The sequence below is a fragment of the Metopolophium dirhodum genome, chromosome 3, assembly GCF_019925205.1.
Source record: "Metopolophium dirhodum isolate CAU chromosome 3, ASM1992520v1, whole genome shotgun sequence".
Classification (NCBI taxonomy): domain Eukaryota; kingdom Metazoa; phylum Arthropoda; class Insecta; order Hemiptera; family Aphididae; genus Metopolophium; species Metopolophium dirhodum.
The window spans coordinates 21,501,403-21,517,619 of NC_083562.1; the positions used below are offsets into that span (position 1 = coordinate 21,501,403).

A 16,217-nucleotide genomic window follows, 5' to 3' on the forward strand; every position below is an offset into this window, starting at 1 on the left:
GAATAAGTACTTTTTATTTTGAAGTATTTGAATGGTATTTTAAATACTTGTTTAGATTATGAGTGAAACGATGAATGTATTGATTTTAAAATGATGTGTGTTTTTTAGATTCTGAGTGGAACGATGAATATATATTGTAAAAATGATATGTGTTTTTTAATATTTTTTAATTTTATTTTATTTTTGTGTCTGTGTACACGATAAGTAATCGAAATAATGGTTCAATTTTCGACTTTAGTATCTTGTTCGACGAGAAAGTGAATATTGTAAGTGCATTGGGGAGGTAAAAATTTAAAATTCCCAGAAATTTTCAAAAGCGCTTTGAAAAACAAAAGAAAAATTAAGAAAAACGTTAAATTTTACGCAAAATTGACTTAGGTTTTTGGCGAAACTGTAAAACAAATGACTGAAGATACATGCAATTTTTACTGGTTGTTTATATTTTACGATAAAATTTTCAAAATATTTTGATTTGTTTGGAAATGTTTAGGGCATTTTCAGTTTCCAATGTTATTAGTTTTTTTTTTATGAATGTCAATAAAACTTAATTTGTTGAGTAAAAATACTTGAAAATTTAACACAAAGCTCCTACTATATTGTTACATTGACATTTGAAAAATATTAAAAATCCTTTGTCACAGTTTTTTTGTATAAGTATTAAAGTTCAAATATTGACAAAATACGTAAAAATGACGAAAATTTGCAAATTATTTTGAGTTAAAAATTCATAATTTTCTTTTTAAATCTAAGATTTGAAAATGTAATACAAGATTTCTCATAAGTTTGTTTACCTTTATCAAAAAAAAAAAAATGTCTACAAAGAATTCAAATTAAATTTTTATGAGCGTTTGAAATTCATATTTTTACATTTGATATTCACTCGTTTTCTCATGTAACGATTTTCTTATTTTGTTGTAATTAAAAAACGAATGACTGTAAATACTTGAAAATTTCCCTGAATGTTTATATTATGTTTGTATTTTTTATACACGATAACATTTTGAAAATAATTTGACACTTTTTGAGCTGTTTACGGACATTGTCAGTTTTAAATTTTTTTAGTTTTTTTTCTATAAATGTCAATAAAATTTTATTTGTTGGGTAAAAAAGCGTGAACATTTAATGCAAGGCTCCTGATATATCGTTAGAATATCAGTTAAAAAATATTAAAAACACATAGGCACAATTTTTTTCTATACCTAAGCATTTTAAGTTTAAATTTTGACAAAGTTCATCAAATTTAAAATGTAATAAATAATAATTATTTTGTAGTTAAAAATTTATAAAATGTTCAACTTTTATAGCTAAGGATTGAAAATTTAAAACAAGGTTTCACGTAAATATGTTGTATATAAATTATTTTATTCACAATAATATCATCAAATATACTTGGTAATATCACAGGCTGACTGACCGTTTTCGCTCAGAATCGTTTTTCTTATACAATGATATATCATTGAATTCAAATTTAACACCATCCATTACAGTGACCCACTTGTAACCTGCTGAACAGCAGAGCGACATCCACTTACCCACTTTTTTTACTATTGAATACTTTTTTTTTATTCATTTAATTCTTTTTTTGTTTCTATTTATAAATTAAATTATAGTCCTTGTTAAATAAAAAAAACCGTGCCGTCGTGGTTATCCTTCAACGTTATAACCGAAGGTATAAAATATTATATTACATATTATTTATCATTTATGGACAATTCGATATCGGTTTACGTCGATTAATAGCTTAATTAAATGTTTTTTTTTCTTCAATCGTTGTCGATTACGGTACGACGGTACCAGAATATTAATCTTATTAAATATTAAGTCAATAACAAAATATATATATAATTAATATATATATAAAATAAAATATAAAATATATATAATTCAATAAGCTTTTGCTTAACAGCTATTGTACTTTAAAATTTAACAATACGAAAATATTATGACAGTTTATTAGTACTACCTTATTTATTTCAAAATCTTTATCTATGTTTTATTCATTTTAAGCAAATAACAAAACGTATAAGTATCCTAAGCCGAAGGTGTAGCGAGACATATTGCTAACAGTGTCGTAATAACCGTCTCCCAAAAATAATAAATAATACTATTTTATATCCAACTAACAACAATATACAGTGTGATTAAAAAAATAATAGTAAAAACAGTAGTTGGTTACCTCCAAGCCAATAATGGCTGCGCGGAAGTGAGAGTTATCTAGCCTTCTAGGTATAATAATATCTTCTGAATTGAAATTGGACCGGTCATTAAACATTCTATTTTGCTCCTTAGTCCGACCTATTTTAGAATATGGATCTGTTATTTGGGACCCTCAATTGTCTTTGTTTATAGACGCTTTAATGATAGAAAGGATTCAAAGATATGTCTATCATTTGCTGCTTTTTTACTAAAAATACCCTGTCATCCACATGATTACAAACCTGTCCGTATTGATTTAAATTTATCTAGTCTTACTGATCGTAAACGTAGTGCTAATATTTCATTCATAAAAAAGTTATTATCTAACGTAATTGACTGCCCTGCCCTACCCTACTCCCTCAAGTAAGTTTTAAAGTTCTACTTACGTCCCACTAGAATACTAGATATACTCCTTCATTCTTAATTCCATTTTTTTCTTCTAATTATTTAGCCAACTACAACCTATTAACCGTCTATGCGGATTGCTAATGAAGACGTCACCTTCAATTATCCTTAAAAAATAGTTTAACTGGATCTTTGCTAATATTATTTGAAACATTATATTACCTTTAGTTATTATCGGTAGGTTGATAATTTTATTATAAATTATAATTGTTACGACTTATCATTAAATTTATTTTTAATACATCTCAATTTTTTTGGGCCAAGACCTGTTAAGAAATCAGATAATATTATAAACTATACATAAGAAAATTAAGTATTTTTTCTAAAACAAATGTCCCTATGATTTACATAATATTATATTTTATATATATAAATAGTAAATACAGAATAAGTTACAATCGTGAAGGATACACGCAACAGCAAAAAAAATTCAAAACATTATATTACAAAAAAAGCACATATACAAAACCGCCGTGCTTATAGGCAACCACTTGGTTTTTGTGGAACGAGATAAGACACTATCAGTGTTTTGATCGTAAGTGTCGCGTATACAAACTATTGTATTGGAGTATGCCGTATTGTCATTTAATATTTTATGCCTTATGATATATTTTGATGATTGTATTTTGTTTGTACTAGTTTTTCAGATAACTTTTTTTAATAACTAATAACTTCTAACTAGGTACCACGATTAAAGATAGTACTTTAACTACTATCTTTAATCGTGCTATGCATTAGTAACTAGTAAATTAGTTACTTTTTTATAATAAATGCTATTTAAATTAAAGTTAATTATTGTTGAAACTAAAAAAATTATTTTCAATTGACTACTCATTTGAACAGACGGTTTGTATTTAATTACAATTTTTTTATACTTATTATAATCTTTTCTTTTCTTCTTTTCAATATAAAGATAGTTTAAATAAAAACAGCTTTGTCCTATATTATTAAAACTTTATGTACTGTTATTATGTTGTTTTAAATCAATATCATTTTATTAGGTTTTTTTTATCATCAAAATGATGTCTTTTAAAAAAGGTAATTTTCGCATTGGAGAAGCTGAATTAAAATGTAAAAAAGCAAATGGATGTGATTATTATGGTAATCCACAATGGGATGGCTTTTGTTCAAAATGTTATAAAGACATACAAAAGCATAGGCGAATGAATGCTTCACCTAAGTATGTAATTGATTTATAAAAAAAATTTAGTATAATATTTTATAATTTTATAGCACAGACAATAGTATTAAGGTCACTTGATATATTATATTCTATAATATTCTAACAAAAAAAAAATTTTATTTTTAAATTGTATACTTTATGTACCTTGGTAAATGATTTTTTTATTTGTATTTGTATTTTAAAATCTAACTGTTAACTCTGAATAAATTTCTAACTAGTGTCATTCTAGCTCACCTAGTAATTGGTAAGGGATACTAAGAATTTATTTATATTGAGGCTAAAAGACAATAATTGTAAGCCCACAAAGGAGCTCATTAACCATTTTTGTGAAAAAACTTGACCAACTAATTTTAACTTATTTTTCCTAAATATATATTTCAGAAAGGTTCCAATTAACAAGACTAGTGAAAAACAAGATTTAAAAAAAGTTGGTTCAACTGAAAAAAAATCCAAATTGTCATACTTGAAAATGTTCAATACTATTAAATCTAAAGGTTTGTTAAAATAGATATTTATTTACATGTCATATACATTACAAATATATTGTTTTTCTTGCTTTTTTCGATTGAAGATTCTCTGTTTTTTTAAGCTTTAAATAGCCAATTCAATTTTTTTTTAAGTTTATATTTAAACACATAGGTAGGTACCTAGTATTTACAAATTAATTTATGTATGGTCTAGTTTCAGTGTTATCATATTCTTTTAATTGTTAAAATGATATTTCTACTTTATCTGAAATGAAATGTTTATTTTCTGATAACTCAAAAGAAACAAATTTTCAAAATCTTTTTACATTCTTGATATATTCAATATTGAAAAAGCCGGAAAGTGGGTGGTTGCTCTGCTGTACTGTATGTGTCGAGTCTACCTCTGGTAAACTGTCACTGCTAGTCACTGTCATGTATTTGTTAAATTTAAATTCAATGGTAAATCATTGTATAGGAAAAACAATTCTGAGCAAAGATGGCCTATACTAGTCAGCCTATTACTAAGTATATTTTATGATATTTTTATATTGCAATTAAAGTAATTTATTTTACCATTAGTAAATAGTAATATAGTAGGTTAAATTAACTTATGCCGAAAACATTGCATTTTAAAATACTGTGTGTATAAAATATAATAAATAATAATTTACTTTAAAAGTTTCAAGTACTCACAAATAATATTTTAAATTACAATAAAATAACTAAAATTGTTATTCTTAGTTAAATATCGAATTTTGTCCAAATTTTAACTCAAGTTAAAAAAAAACTGTATTTATTTTTAGATTGTTTGGTCAAATACAGTTTTTGCATAATATTTTCAATTTTGCACTGTTACTTTGGAATTACTATAATTTTATTTTTTTTTACCCCCGTAGTACAAACTAGGTCCAATTTACTCAAATTTGAAAATTGAAGCATTTTTACTGCCCCAAAAAATGATAGCAAACACAAATCATTGTAAAATCAATACATTTATTTCTCCACTCAGAATCTATAACCTATTAAAGGACCCCACACACTGCAGCGCAATGAGTACCACACTCATTGTGGCGGTAAAGCCAAGACAATAGAATTTAACACCACCGCTCCAGAGTGTGGGGACCTTAATGCTGTTATTAATAACTATGTATTCAGTTATTAAATATATTATTATATTGTGTTATACCTAAATATAAAGAATACAGTTAATATAATAAATTATATTTTATTTTATTTTTAGATGATATATCTGAAAAATCTAAAAAAGATTATGATCCACTTATTACAAAGAAATTGGATCAAGTGGATATAGAATATTTGCCTATTTTGTCTGAAACAAAATCTTTGCGGAACGATTTAAAAAAACAAATTCGCAATTTTTGTCAAATGATGATGATGTCACATTTACAAAGCCCTGTTGATATTCAGTCTGAACTCACTCAACATTTTTATCAAAATATTCTGGATATGCTGAATAATAATTATTCTTATGATGGTATTGTATACAATTGTTGTTTGTTTTATTATATTTTTGGATAATCTCAATGCTTAGTCAGAGTCGGATAGAGCCGGCGAGTTACCGAGTTAAACCTAGTAGTCCACATAAAATTTGAGTCAGCTTGGTAATATATGGCTGAAAATATTTGATTGACTCAAACTCTGAACGATGAAATGTGATTAGTAATAAATAATAAATATTATGTCTTATTGAAAAATGGGCCGTTAACTTTTTAGCGCCAATTAAATTCCTAAAATTCGGTGGGTTGATACCTTATATCCCTGGGCGCTGAGCTTAGGTATTTGCTATTCAGTATAAACTAGATTGCTTACTCTCATATGAAACAGTTGAATAGGTCCACGAGAAATGTATTAATAAGATTATCTTTACACTTCATAAGTTACCTTAACACTTCTCTCTCACTTGATGATACTTTTATAATACTTGTACTCACTTTTTTCCGATCAAAGACACAAAGCAAACATTTCTAATCATACAGAATTGATCAACCTGCGATTTTATTTTAATATATTTTGTATGTCTACTCAATTTTCTATCCTTTTTCGCTTTCCACAGTCTTCCACTAGTGGATTGTAGTCTTATTCTTATACAATGTGTCCTGTGGGGAAATTATATGATAATATACCTTAAGTTCTGTATAAAAAAACTCCTTTAAAGGTGGTCTAAAAGTGACATGATTTTTGTGATTGTAACAACGAGCTTAGATGGGGCATGTACACATAATGGGTATAATTTACAAAAACAAAGTGTTAAAGATATTAATTTCTATGTATTATTCTGTAGAATAATAAAATAAAAATAAAAACAGTATTAAATATTGCGTTATTTAGAATTATAATCACACAATTTCCTTTCAAAAATAAAAATTTTGTCAATTTATTTTACTTTTTTTAAAAAAAAAAGAAAAGTTTTGAAGATTTGTGCTGTAGATTTTGTGTTGTTTAAATAAAAGTTGAATTACCCATAAACCATAACTAAAAAAAAAATAAAATGTTAGACCCCCTTTAAAAGGGTTTTTTCATAACTCTTGTTACCTATACTATCATATGATGCCAGCCTAACTATTACAACACTTCTTCTAAAGTGTTTTTAATGTACTATTTACTTTTATATTTTTTAAATACCAATAATTCTAAATTAATAAAAAAAAACATTTTTTGTGTTATTTATTATTATTGTTTTTGTTTTTAATAATCATGTTCAGTTTTTTTTTATATTTTTTTTTGCCAGAACTGAGTCATGAAAAAAAAGAACAAATTTTGGATTATACAGAAAAATACTCTATGATAAAACTATATAAGTTTTTATTTTGTATGACTTTGGCTGATGAAGAGGAAGATTTAGCTATACAGAAAAGGTATTTTACTTACGTATAAAATTATATACATAATTTAGTAACAAAAATATTGTGATGAGTTAATTTTACAGTAGAGAAGAACAGTAGTTGATATTTAAACAAACGTAATTTATTTAATTGCTTTTAGTTCTCATCTGATTTTTATTATATATGGTATTAACTCATTAAGAATTGAGTACTATTTTGAATCACTTGGCATCATAACATGTTTCATTAGCTACTTAATAACTCGGACCCAGATTAATTCATAACAATTTGTAATATTTGTATTATTGTAAGATAATAAATAAACAATAACAATTCAATTATTTAAAATCTGCTTTTGTTTTTTTTATATGTAATAAGTAATAACTATAGTTGCATATATTATAATTTATAATTTAAGTTTATATAATTCCATTTTAGGATTCGTCAGTTAAATTGGGTAAATGCTAAACATCTAGACTGTGATATTGACAAAACAAATGCTCAGATTATTGAATTGGTATACAAAGCAATTCTAGAATTATTAGATATGGATTCAGCTACAGCCCCACAAGACAAATTGGCATGTGTTGTTAGATGCTGTCGACATATATTTGGAGTTTTGCAAGGTGGAAACAATGGAATGAAAGGACCTGCATCTGCTGATGATTTCTTGCCTGTTCTCATATTTGTTGTTCTCAAAGCAAATCCAGTTAGACTTAAGTCGAATTTGCATTATGTGACTAGATTTTGTAATGCTTCAAGACTGATGTCTGGAGAAGCTGGATATTATTTTACCAATCTGGTAGTTAAATTTTAATATTTTACATTTTAGAATAGGATATCTTTGTTAAATTTCACTAGTATTGAAGAAATCAATATTAAATATACTTTATCAGTTATTCTAATAAAATAAGCATTAAGTATTGTCAATAATTCCTTATTCACAAAATGTTTTTTTGAATATTTATTGCAGTGTTGTGCCGTATCATTTATTGAAAATATTAATGCTGAACTTCTTAGTATGAATATTGAAGAATTTGAGCAGTACATGAATGGAACATTAGTATCCGATACCTGGGATTCTGCATTAATTATATGTGAAGTAAATATAAAAATTTTAGTGTTATGTGAATCATTGTAGACTCGTGTGTATATGCAAGGCCTAACCAATTTCAATAAGGAAAAATAGAAAAATAATAATTAAATTATTATTACTAATTCCTAAAGATTTTTATGAATATTATGTTTCAAAGTTTTTAGACTTATTATTTTTATTCTTACTTGTTTTCTATATTCTGATAAAGTACGGACTGTTGTTGTCACAACAATAAATCATGTGTTTTTATGTTTTCTACCACACTTGACTAGTGATTACATTATTATTTAATTTGTAATCTACTTACCTTAAATGTTTTTTATTTAAAAAGTCAAATTAATACAGTACATCAACTACTGTTGAATTCCAAATTTGTTCTGTGTTTGTCATAATTACATTATTATTTAATAATAAAAATAAGTTTTACTGATCAATCAAAATACAGTGCATTACTTGAGTAAAATAAAAGGTAAATAATGATATATTATTAAACAAGAAATAAATAATTGTTTAATATTATAGTATTATACGTCATATTATTCATATCTCTGTTAAATTATAGTTTTGAATGTACACTAATTTCACTAAAAACTCATAAGCTGCCACTGAATACCGATGTTAATTATAATTATTCTTATATTTTAAATTTCTTTAATATAAATTGATTTAGGGGATGCATCAAATGTTTGAGCAGTTGGCATTGTTGGCAGATTTAAAAAGAAGAAATATAATGATTGTTGATGATGCATTAAAGCTTAAGAACGAAATGTCTAATTTTAAGGTACTTATTTATTTATGCATTTAAGAAACTTAACATGTGCATATTTAATATATTTATAACTACAAATTATTTAATAAATATATTTTTCTAAAATACAATTAAGCCAATAAGATATTTTAAATATCTATCAATTATTAAATAAATAATCTCATAAGATCCGATATAATTTTTTTTTAATTCCCATAGGATAATTGTATGGATCAATTTGCGGTATTAAAAGAAGTGTATACTATTATTGATGATTGTGATGAAACAAATAACAAAGTAGCTGTTAGTATAGATGATTATGACCCTTTATGTTCCAGTTTACCCACAGGACTACCATGGACTATGATACCACAGGTTAGTTTCTCATATTTATACTGATTATTATTTGTAAAACTACTCATAATCAGTATGAACAAATGATCAAATGAAATGAAATGTATGTAGAATAATACTGTGTAGGTTATTCAACCTGCAGAAAGAACTCGTACAAGTTCTTCTTGTACAGATGGTGATTCTTGGGACATCCATTCTGCCGAAACAGTATCATTGCATTCATTAGATGCTTGTTCTATTATACCACAAGAAATTAATGAAATTGCGGGAAGTAGCTTAGAACCAACAATAAAAGTACAACCACAGTTAGATGAAATACAGGTGTGAATTTGGTCCATCCAATAGTAACAAATTAACAACAAAATAATTAAAATAGTCTTTTAAAATTGAGTATAATATGATTGTTAAAAATGCAGAAACGATGTGAAATGATCTTAAATCAAAATCATATATTTATTTCTTATGATAGATAATATTGGATAATCTAATGCATGATTTAATTAAAGCTTTACAGTAACTTTCATTTTAAATAGCACGTAATTTGTTTTGGTCTAATGTCCATATTATGCATAGTCAATTTATTTTAAATTATATGTATTTTGTAAACTACATTAATTTTTCCATTAATTTAAATTAATAGGTACTTATTGTTTTATTTTAAAACAATTTTCCAGGAAATATCTATACAAGGATGGCAAATACCAAGTATACCATGTGAAACGGGAGGAAAAGAAATTATCAACTCAAAAATAAATCCGCAATAAATATAACTGTTTTATTTAGTTTTTAATATATCATTTTGTTAATAATACTACCTGTTTATTTATTTTTAATAATATATTAATTATTATATTGTGTTAAATGTCTCTGTTTATTATATGTTAAAAGAATATTTAATAACTGCTAAACCCTTATAGATTATATAGATTATGTATTAATAGTTCTACGGGTTTGATGTTTAGTGTCGACTATTGGTAATTTAACACTAAATATGCAATTATTAAGTTAAATAGTAGTATCCAATGGTAGTGTATACTCTGATTGGATTTTTGTCTCGATTGATGTTTTAAAACGTTTTGTAGTTCCAATTTGCTGAATATATGGACAAGCAACTAATTTCATCTAAAATACAAATAAGATACATTTGGTATATTTTGTAAAATAATTATTTAAATTTTAAATAACTTATAAAAAATAATATTTGAAATAGTATTCATGTATTCAATATGTCAATGAACACTACTCAACCAATGAAGGTCAATGAAGTTTCAATCAAGCTATGCTGTACATATATCTCTTTTTGTAGGATAATGTTGGCTATACTATCTCCCACCTTCGTCGTCTGTCGGTATAACTGTATGTGTGTGTGTGTTACGAAGCATTACACTTTTTTATAGTTATGTACGATACACTTCTTTTTTTTTTATGAAAGCTAACTTGTTTATGTATTATGTTCTTTTTAATTTGATTTATTATGTATTAAATCCTTTTATTTTCATTTTATTAATTTATGTGTTCCATTATTTATATATTAATAATGGGTTGGCGCAAGAGTAGTGCCTCCTACATTTTATATAAGTTATACTTATTGTATTTAGTATGTAGGTACAGATTGTAAACATTCTATTTTAATAGACAAAAAATAATAATAACTTAAAATAAAAATATTGACCTTACATAATATTATCTTAAATTAACATGTCAAGAAACAAAACAACAATTTGTATTAGGTACCTGTAAGTCAATTGTTTCTGTAAATTTTCTTATGGGTGATTCCAAGTTGAAATTTAGTTCAGTAGTATACTTAACAGGCACTATTCTTGGTTCCATCCAAAATGTTGATTGATACCTAAAATGAATTACTATTAATTAAAAAATATATGGTAGTTATTTACTATTTAATAGGTAATACATATTTGTCTATTTTTATATTTGAAATTTAAATATCAATGACAAAATACTCCTAAATCTTTTTGCTTATAGCTAATTATAATTTTTGATATTACACAAATTTGTAAAAATTATTTTTTAAAAATAAGAAATACAAAAGTAAGATATATATATATATTTTAAATGTTGCAGTATTACAATATTACAACAATTACAATTAAATTAACATGCATTGCTCCATATTCAATAATAAAGTTAATTATTTTTAGAATTCTAGATTCCTTTTTTTTTATAATATTTACGCTGTGATAGGTAACTAAAACCATATAAACACAATAACAATAATTAATGAAGTATAAATACAAAATATTGTACATTTCTGCTGAAATAACTTTTGTATGATTTAAATTATTACGATGGTGTGTATAACTGATGTTTTTTTGATTTTGATTCTTGTTAGTGGTTGCGAGCTGTAACTTATTCTTATCTAATGTACAAATAAACATTTTTATTTAAGTAAACAGTAGATACATTTTTAGTGTACATTATATTTACTCAATTTGTTATCTAAATTAGGTAAAAATCTCATGACGCAACCGCAATCTCGTATTAAAAATCCTTCAGGTGAAATTCTTTGTTCTGGTATATCTTTGGTAAATTTAAAAGTTTGTTTGAATATTGTTTTACAGTGTGCACTATTATTTTCATTCAGTGTTTTCCCTTCTGAATTCCACATGATATACCTATAATCATCTGCAAAAATGTGTAAAGTTATGAAAGGTGGCTAGTGGCCATTATATGTTAAGTGGGCACTTATAGTGGGTAGGTACTTAATAATATATTAAATTAATGTTTAAATATAGTAAGTACCTACCTACCCTAACATACTGAAATACTTTAATATACTTTATATTATACATAAAACAATATCTTATAGGCAGGTGCAGTAGCCAGTAGCCAGTAAGTATGTCGACTAACCTAACCTATAGGCTAATAAAATTGGAGTTTTATAAAACGTTAGAATATGAAATATGAAGACAAAATAACTTTGAATCTGTAGGGTGTATTACATATCAATAATAGGACAATACTTTAGGCTTAGGCCTATAGTCACAATTATAGGGAAAAGATCAGCAATTTGCATAATTTAGTACCTATATGGCTATATAGGTATATAGGGATGTAATATAGTAACTTGCAAGTAAGTATAGGTACCTAATTCATAAACTATTTTTTAAAGTATCTAACAATGTAGCACATTATACATAACCAAAAAGGTAATTTAGTATTAAAAAAATCGGTTAGTTACCTAACTATTTTTAAAATTTTTTTTATTCCTCACGAAGATAATTTACCATTACCCATTTCCCATTGGGCCCACTCCTAGGCACTCCAATGCTAAGACATTTTCTGCAGGTCTTAAGTAAATTGACGACAAGAGACCCATCGGACTGTTTTTATTATCAGACAGGAGAAATCCCTCCTATTCAGGCATCCAATCCCCAAACTACGCCACTGGGGCGCGGGCGTAGCCCCTACACTGACTGTGATATCAAATATTTGAAAGAAAAACCTATTCCAATTGTGCATTTGTGCGTGAAAACAATACTTAGGTATCCAAAATATAATAATTCAGTTACAATCAGTGATAATGCGAATACCAAGTCATACGCATACGCCAGTATATAAATATAATATATAATTATTTATTAGTCACAACAATTTTACACAATTTATATAATCAATGATACTGCATATTTGTATTTAGACATTAGACAGCTATTAAATTCGTAGAATTGTAATGATAATGTCATTATCTTAATAATTATTAAGAGCTTCTCAAGATTGTAAACAAAAATACGTTTCCTCATTTGAAAAAAAAAAATTGTTTATTTCGTATTTCTATTTACTCTAAACGAATAATAATAAAATTAATAGGAACAAAATCATGAGCCACCAATGGCCAATTACCATAATTAAGTACGGCCAGTACGGGGGTACGCAATTGAGGACTATCGGTCCGGGCCAGTCCGCCTCTGATAGGTACCTAATGCTCAATATTCAAAATTAACACCAAATTCTCGACACTTTAAAAATATGGAATTAAATACAATATTAAAGACTTTTTGTCAGTAAATAATAGGTAACGAAACAAATATAGGCATTAGGTTTCTCGAGAGTTCGTTATTTACAAGCTTTATTCAGTTTGAACACGATATATTTTGTAGACAGTACTCGTTCCAGGCACCTCTTCCCCATTGGGCACTTTAGGCACATTTCGGGCACAATTAATGTGAAATGAAAATAATTTACAATTAAATTAATCTAAACTTTTTCTTATCTACCACCTCCCTGTTTACCTGTTTTAATAAAATAGTGTTCTGTCCTAGTCGTAGGGGCTCCATTATACCACTGCCTAGAGCCGAAAAAAAGGTTAAAGACGGCTCTGACTCGTCCTTTCAAAAGTTGCCAAAAATTATGTTATTAACTGTTTACTACTCATGGTGTAATTGAGTATATATTTTTTTGTCACGCCTGCACCAAAAGTTTAGTTTTCGATGACGGTTGAAGCGTTGGAAAACCACGTTTTTCCGTCCAGCGGGCGGTAAAGTAGAAATCCCAAAAAGTACCGGGCGGTAAAATGGAAATCCCCAAGAGTATTGAGCTCAGATATCACGCGTGATTAGAAACTAAAAAAATAACTCAAATTTAATTTTTGAGGCAATTGATATTCAAATTTTACCCGCTTCAATATAGACCTATAAGTTATAAGTTATACCTAATAAATAAGTTAATAATTAATAAAGGACAAATTTGGAACAGAAAAATTCTACAGCTATAGGGTTTAGTTTTAGTACTGATAAAAATATACAATTTAAATAATAATAGGTGAATACCTAATTAATATTACATGACGTATCTACCTAAAATGTATTTTTTATTATTTTTGTTTATTAAGTTTAAATTTTGATAAAATGGGAAGGAAAATATTGGTTGTAAATATGCTTACAAATTGGAAACATACATTTTAATATAAAAAATACTCGGGACGCAATTTATATATTATACCCCTAAAAATATTCGGGACTTAATTTATATCAAAAAGGTACATTGGGACTCAACTTGCAGTAACCCAGATAGGTAGGTAGGTACTTACTATAAAAATCAATTGCACATTTATTAAATAATGAAGCTAGATAAATAAATAAATGTATTATTATTTATTTATTTTATTTTATTTTAATTTAACTTTTGTATTATTATTACGTTTTTAAGTTAACTATAGTAATTATCCAATTTTAACACTCCACGATATATTTTAATAATAGTTAAGTGTTGTCGTTCATTCGTTGGGTACACTTGAAACACTGCAATGATGCGCAGATTGTAGTAACCAGCTGGTAGGTCGTAGGTATCGAACTATATAATTATATTGCAGCATACGCCATACATACCTAACTCGAAATCAGAATGAACATATTTAAAACTGTTAACCGTAAACTTATTTCCGGTTCCTGTTTTTATTTAAAATATACAAACGCTAGCTTTATACCTAATAGCTATTAGTTATTACCTATACAGGCATAGAATAGATTAAATTTAATCCAAACCCAATATAATGACAGGTGGAAACGTGAAAATGTGGAATACTGCCATATACTGGAATGTATAACACACATTTATAATGTGATGACTGATGAGTATGTATATTTATATTTTATACATAATATACTTGTATAAGCTCAACAAATGCAAATAACCACAAGCAAACATAATATTATATGTGATATTATTATACACAGGTGCATACAGGCAACACGGTTAATGAAAAGAATCACTAGACCATAAATATTTGATAAAAAAAAATAGGGAGAAGTATACTGTATAGATATTTTTATATTATATATGAGTAGGTAGGTACCTACGTATAAACCGGAAATGACTCGGAGTTCAACTGATTCAACTAAACCTTTAACCTTAACAGTATTGTTGAATTAATAATTATAATATAAATCTGTAAGTAGGTTACAGTGACACAATGAGGTCATAAACTTTGGGGAAGAGAGCTATGCGGCTGTGCCTCAGTGGTGCAACTAGAGTTCAAATATTGGGGGTGCTACAATATTATGAATTTCTCACATAGTCGTGGGGGGCTCTGCCCCTCAATATTCCATATTACCAATATTTAGATTATACTATTATTCACAATGTGTTGTTAAACAACTTTAATTGTCAAATTATATGCATATATTTATGCACTCAAAAATTCAAAAATATATTAGGTATGTTAATAAAAAATAAAATTGAAATTTTCAGTTTACTTCTGGTGACAAATGTGTACGTGGGGGGGACGGAGTGGCCGAGCGGACTAAGGCGTTGGCTGCGACGCAGTCGACCCGATTCCTCGGCCATGGGTGGCATTTTTCTTCGGACAAGTCACGGTGTCCGGAGAACAAGTGCCGCCATCCCCCACCCGGGCATGGCAGATACCTACGGGTGCCCACTTGAAAATCTGCCAAAAACTACACACACGTGTTTACCAACCAACAGTATCCTCCCCTACAAATAAAAAACAAACAGCTAATGGCCATAGTTTCCGGGCTTAATGACCAATTAAAAAAAAAAAAAAAATGTGTACGTACAAACTACTGTTTAATTAAATAAATGAAAAATAAATAGAATACGGTAAATGTAAAATTAATTTTGGAACGAGTAGGTATACCAATTTGAAATTACAAAATGTGATTTTATATTTTCAAATTAGAAATTTCTGTGATGGTCAGGCAGCACCAGTGGCGTATTTAGAGGAGGGAACGACGGGGGGAAATTGTCCCGGGGCGCCAAATTCTAAATCCTCAAAGGGGCCCTGATAAAGGTTATAACAAAAAAAAATAAAATATGGTCCAAAATACTCCAAAAGGTAGATAAATAGTTTCATACTATAGACCCAAAATTACATCTAGGTATATTATATTTTTATAAACCTTATTTAAGGCAACAAATCATTATTAGCTAATATCTCGTATATTCTTTC

At 27.0% G+C, this 16,217-nt stretch overlaps 2 protein-coding genes across 6 annotated transcripts; one reads left to right on the forward strand and one right to left on the reverse strand.

The window, feature by feature from the left end:
- Window positions 1-3,155: 3,155 nt before the first annotated feature.
- Window positions 3,156-10,799, forward strand: LOC132941368 (rab5 GDP/GTP exchange factor). 2 transcript variants are annotated; one of them, XM_061009398.1, is made up of 11 exons: window positions 3,156-3,452; window positions 3,609-3,781; window positions 4,166-4,278; window positions 5,492-5,746; window positions 7,001-7,127; window positions 7,533-7,896; window positions 8,068-8,196; window positions 8,861-8,971; window positions 9,158-9,313; window positions 9,419-9,613; window positions 9,967-10,799. In XM_061009398.1, the coding sequence occupies exons 2-11, from the start codon at window positions 3,621-3,623 to the stop codon at window positions 10,054-10,056; spliced, it is 1,701 nt and encodes a 566-aa protein (XP_060865381.1). In that variant the 5' UTR covers window positions 3,156-3,452; window positions 3,609-3,620; the 3' UTR covers window positions 10,057-10,799. The 2 variants fall into 2 exon arrangements, with proteins under 2 accessions (XP_060865381.1, XP_060865379.1); XM_061009396.1 differs by having other exon boundaries at window positions 3,156-3,447; window positions 3,603-3,781.
- LOC132941369 (uncharacterized) lies at window positions 10,278-14,610 on the reverse strand. Of its 4 annotated transcripts, XM_061009401.1 has the most exons (6): window positions 14,450-14,606; window positions 14,340-14,375; window positions 11,738-11,935; window positions 11,558-11,669; window positions 11,027-11,141; window positions 10,278-10,414 (listed from the first exon to the last, which is right to left on the reverse strand). In XM_061009401.1, exons 3-6 carry the CDS (start codon window positions 11,916-11,918, stop codon window positions 10,298-10,300), a joined length of 525 nt encoding a protein of 174 aa, XP_060865384.1. In that variant the 5' UTR covers window positions 11,919-11,935; window positions 14,340-14,375; window positions 14,450-14,606; the 3' UTR covers window positions 10,278-10,297. The 4 variants fall into 4 exon arrangements, with proteins under 4 accessions (XP_060865384.1, XP_060865383.1, XP_060865382.1 ...); XM_061009400.1 differs by lacking the exon at window positions 14,340-14,375 and having other exon boundaries at window positions 14,450-14,610; XM_061009399.1 differs by lacking the exons at window positions 14,340-14,375; window positions 14,450-14,606 and adding an exon at window positions 12,544-12,638.
- Window positions 14,611-16,217: the final 1,607 nt, after the last annotated feature.

Bases quoted from the DNA above. Each gene is read 5' to 3' on its own strand.
- LOC132941369 (XM_061009399.1), bottom strand. The intron at 11,142-11,557 runs GTACAATATTTT...AATTCATTTTAG, and splicing joins AAAGTTATTTCAGCAGAAAT to GTATCAATCAACATTTTGGA. The intron at 10,415-11,026 runs GTACCTAATACA...TTTGTATTTTAG, and splicing joins CAGAAACAATTGACTTACAG to ATGAAATTAGTTGCTTGTCC.
- LOC132941368 (XM_061009398.1), top strand. From the start codon at position 3,621: ATGATGTCTTTTAAAAAAGGTAATTTTCGCATTGGAGAAGCTGAATTA. The intron at 3,782-4,165 runs GTATGTAATTGA...TATATATTTCAG, and splicing joins CGAATGAATGCTTCACCTAA to AAAGGTTCCAATTAACAAGA. The intron at 9,314-9,418 runs GTTAGTTTCTCA...AATACTGTGTAG, and splicing joins CATGGACTATGATACCACAG to GTTATTCAACCTGCAGAAAG.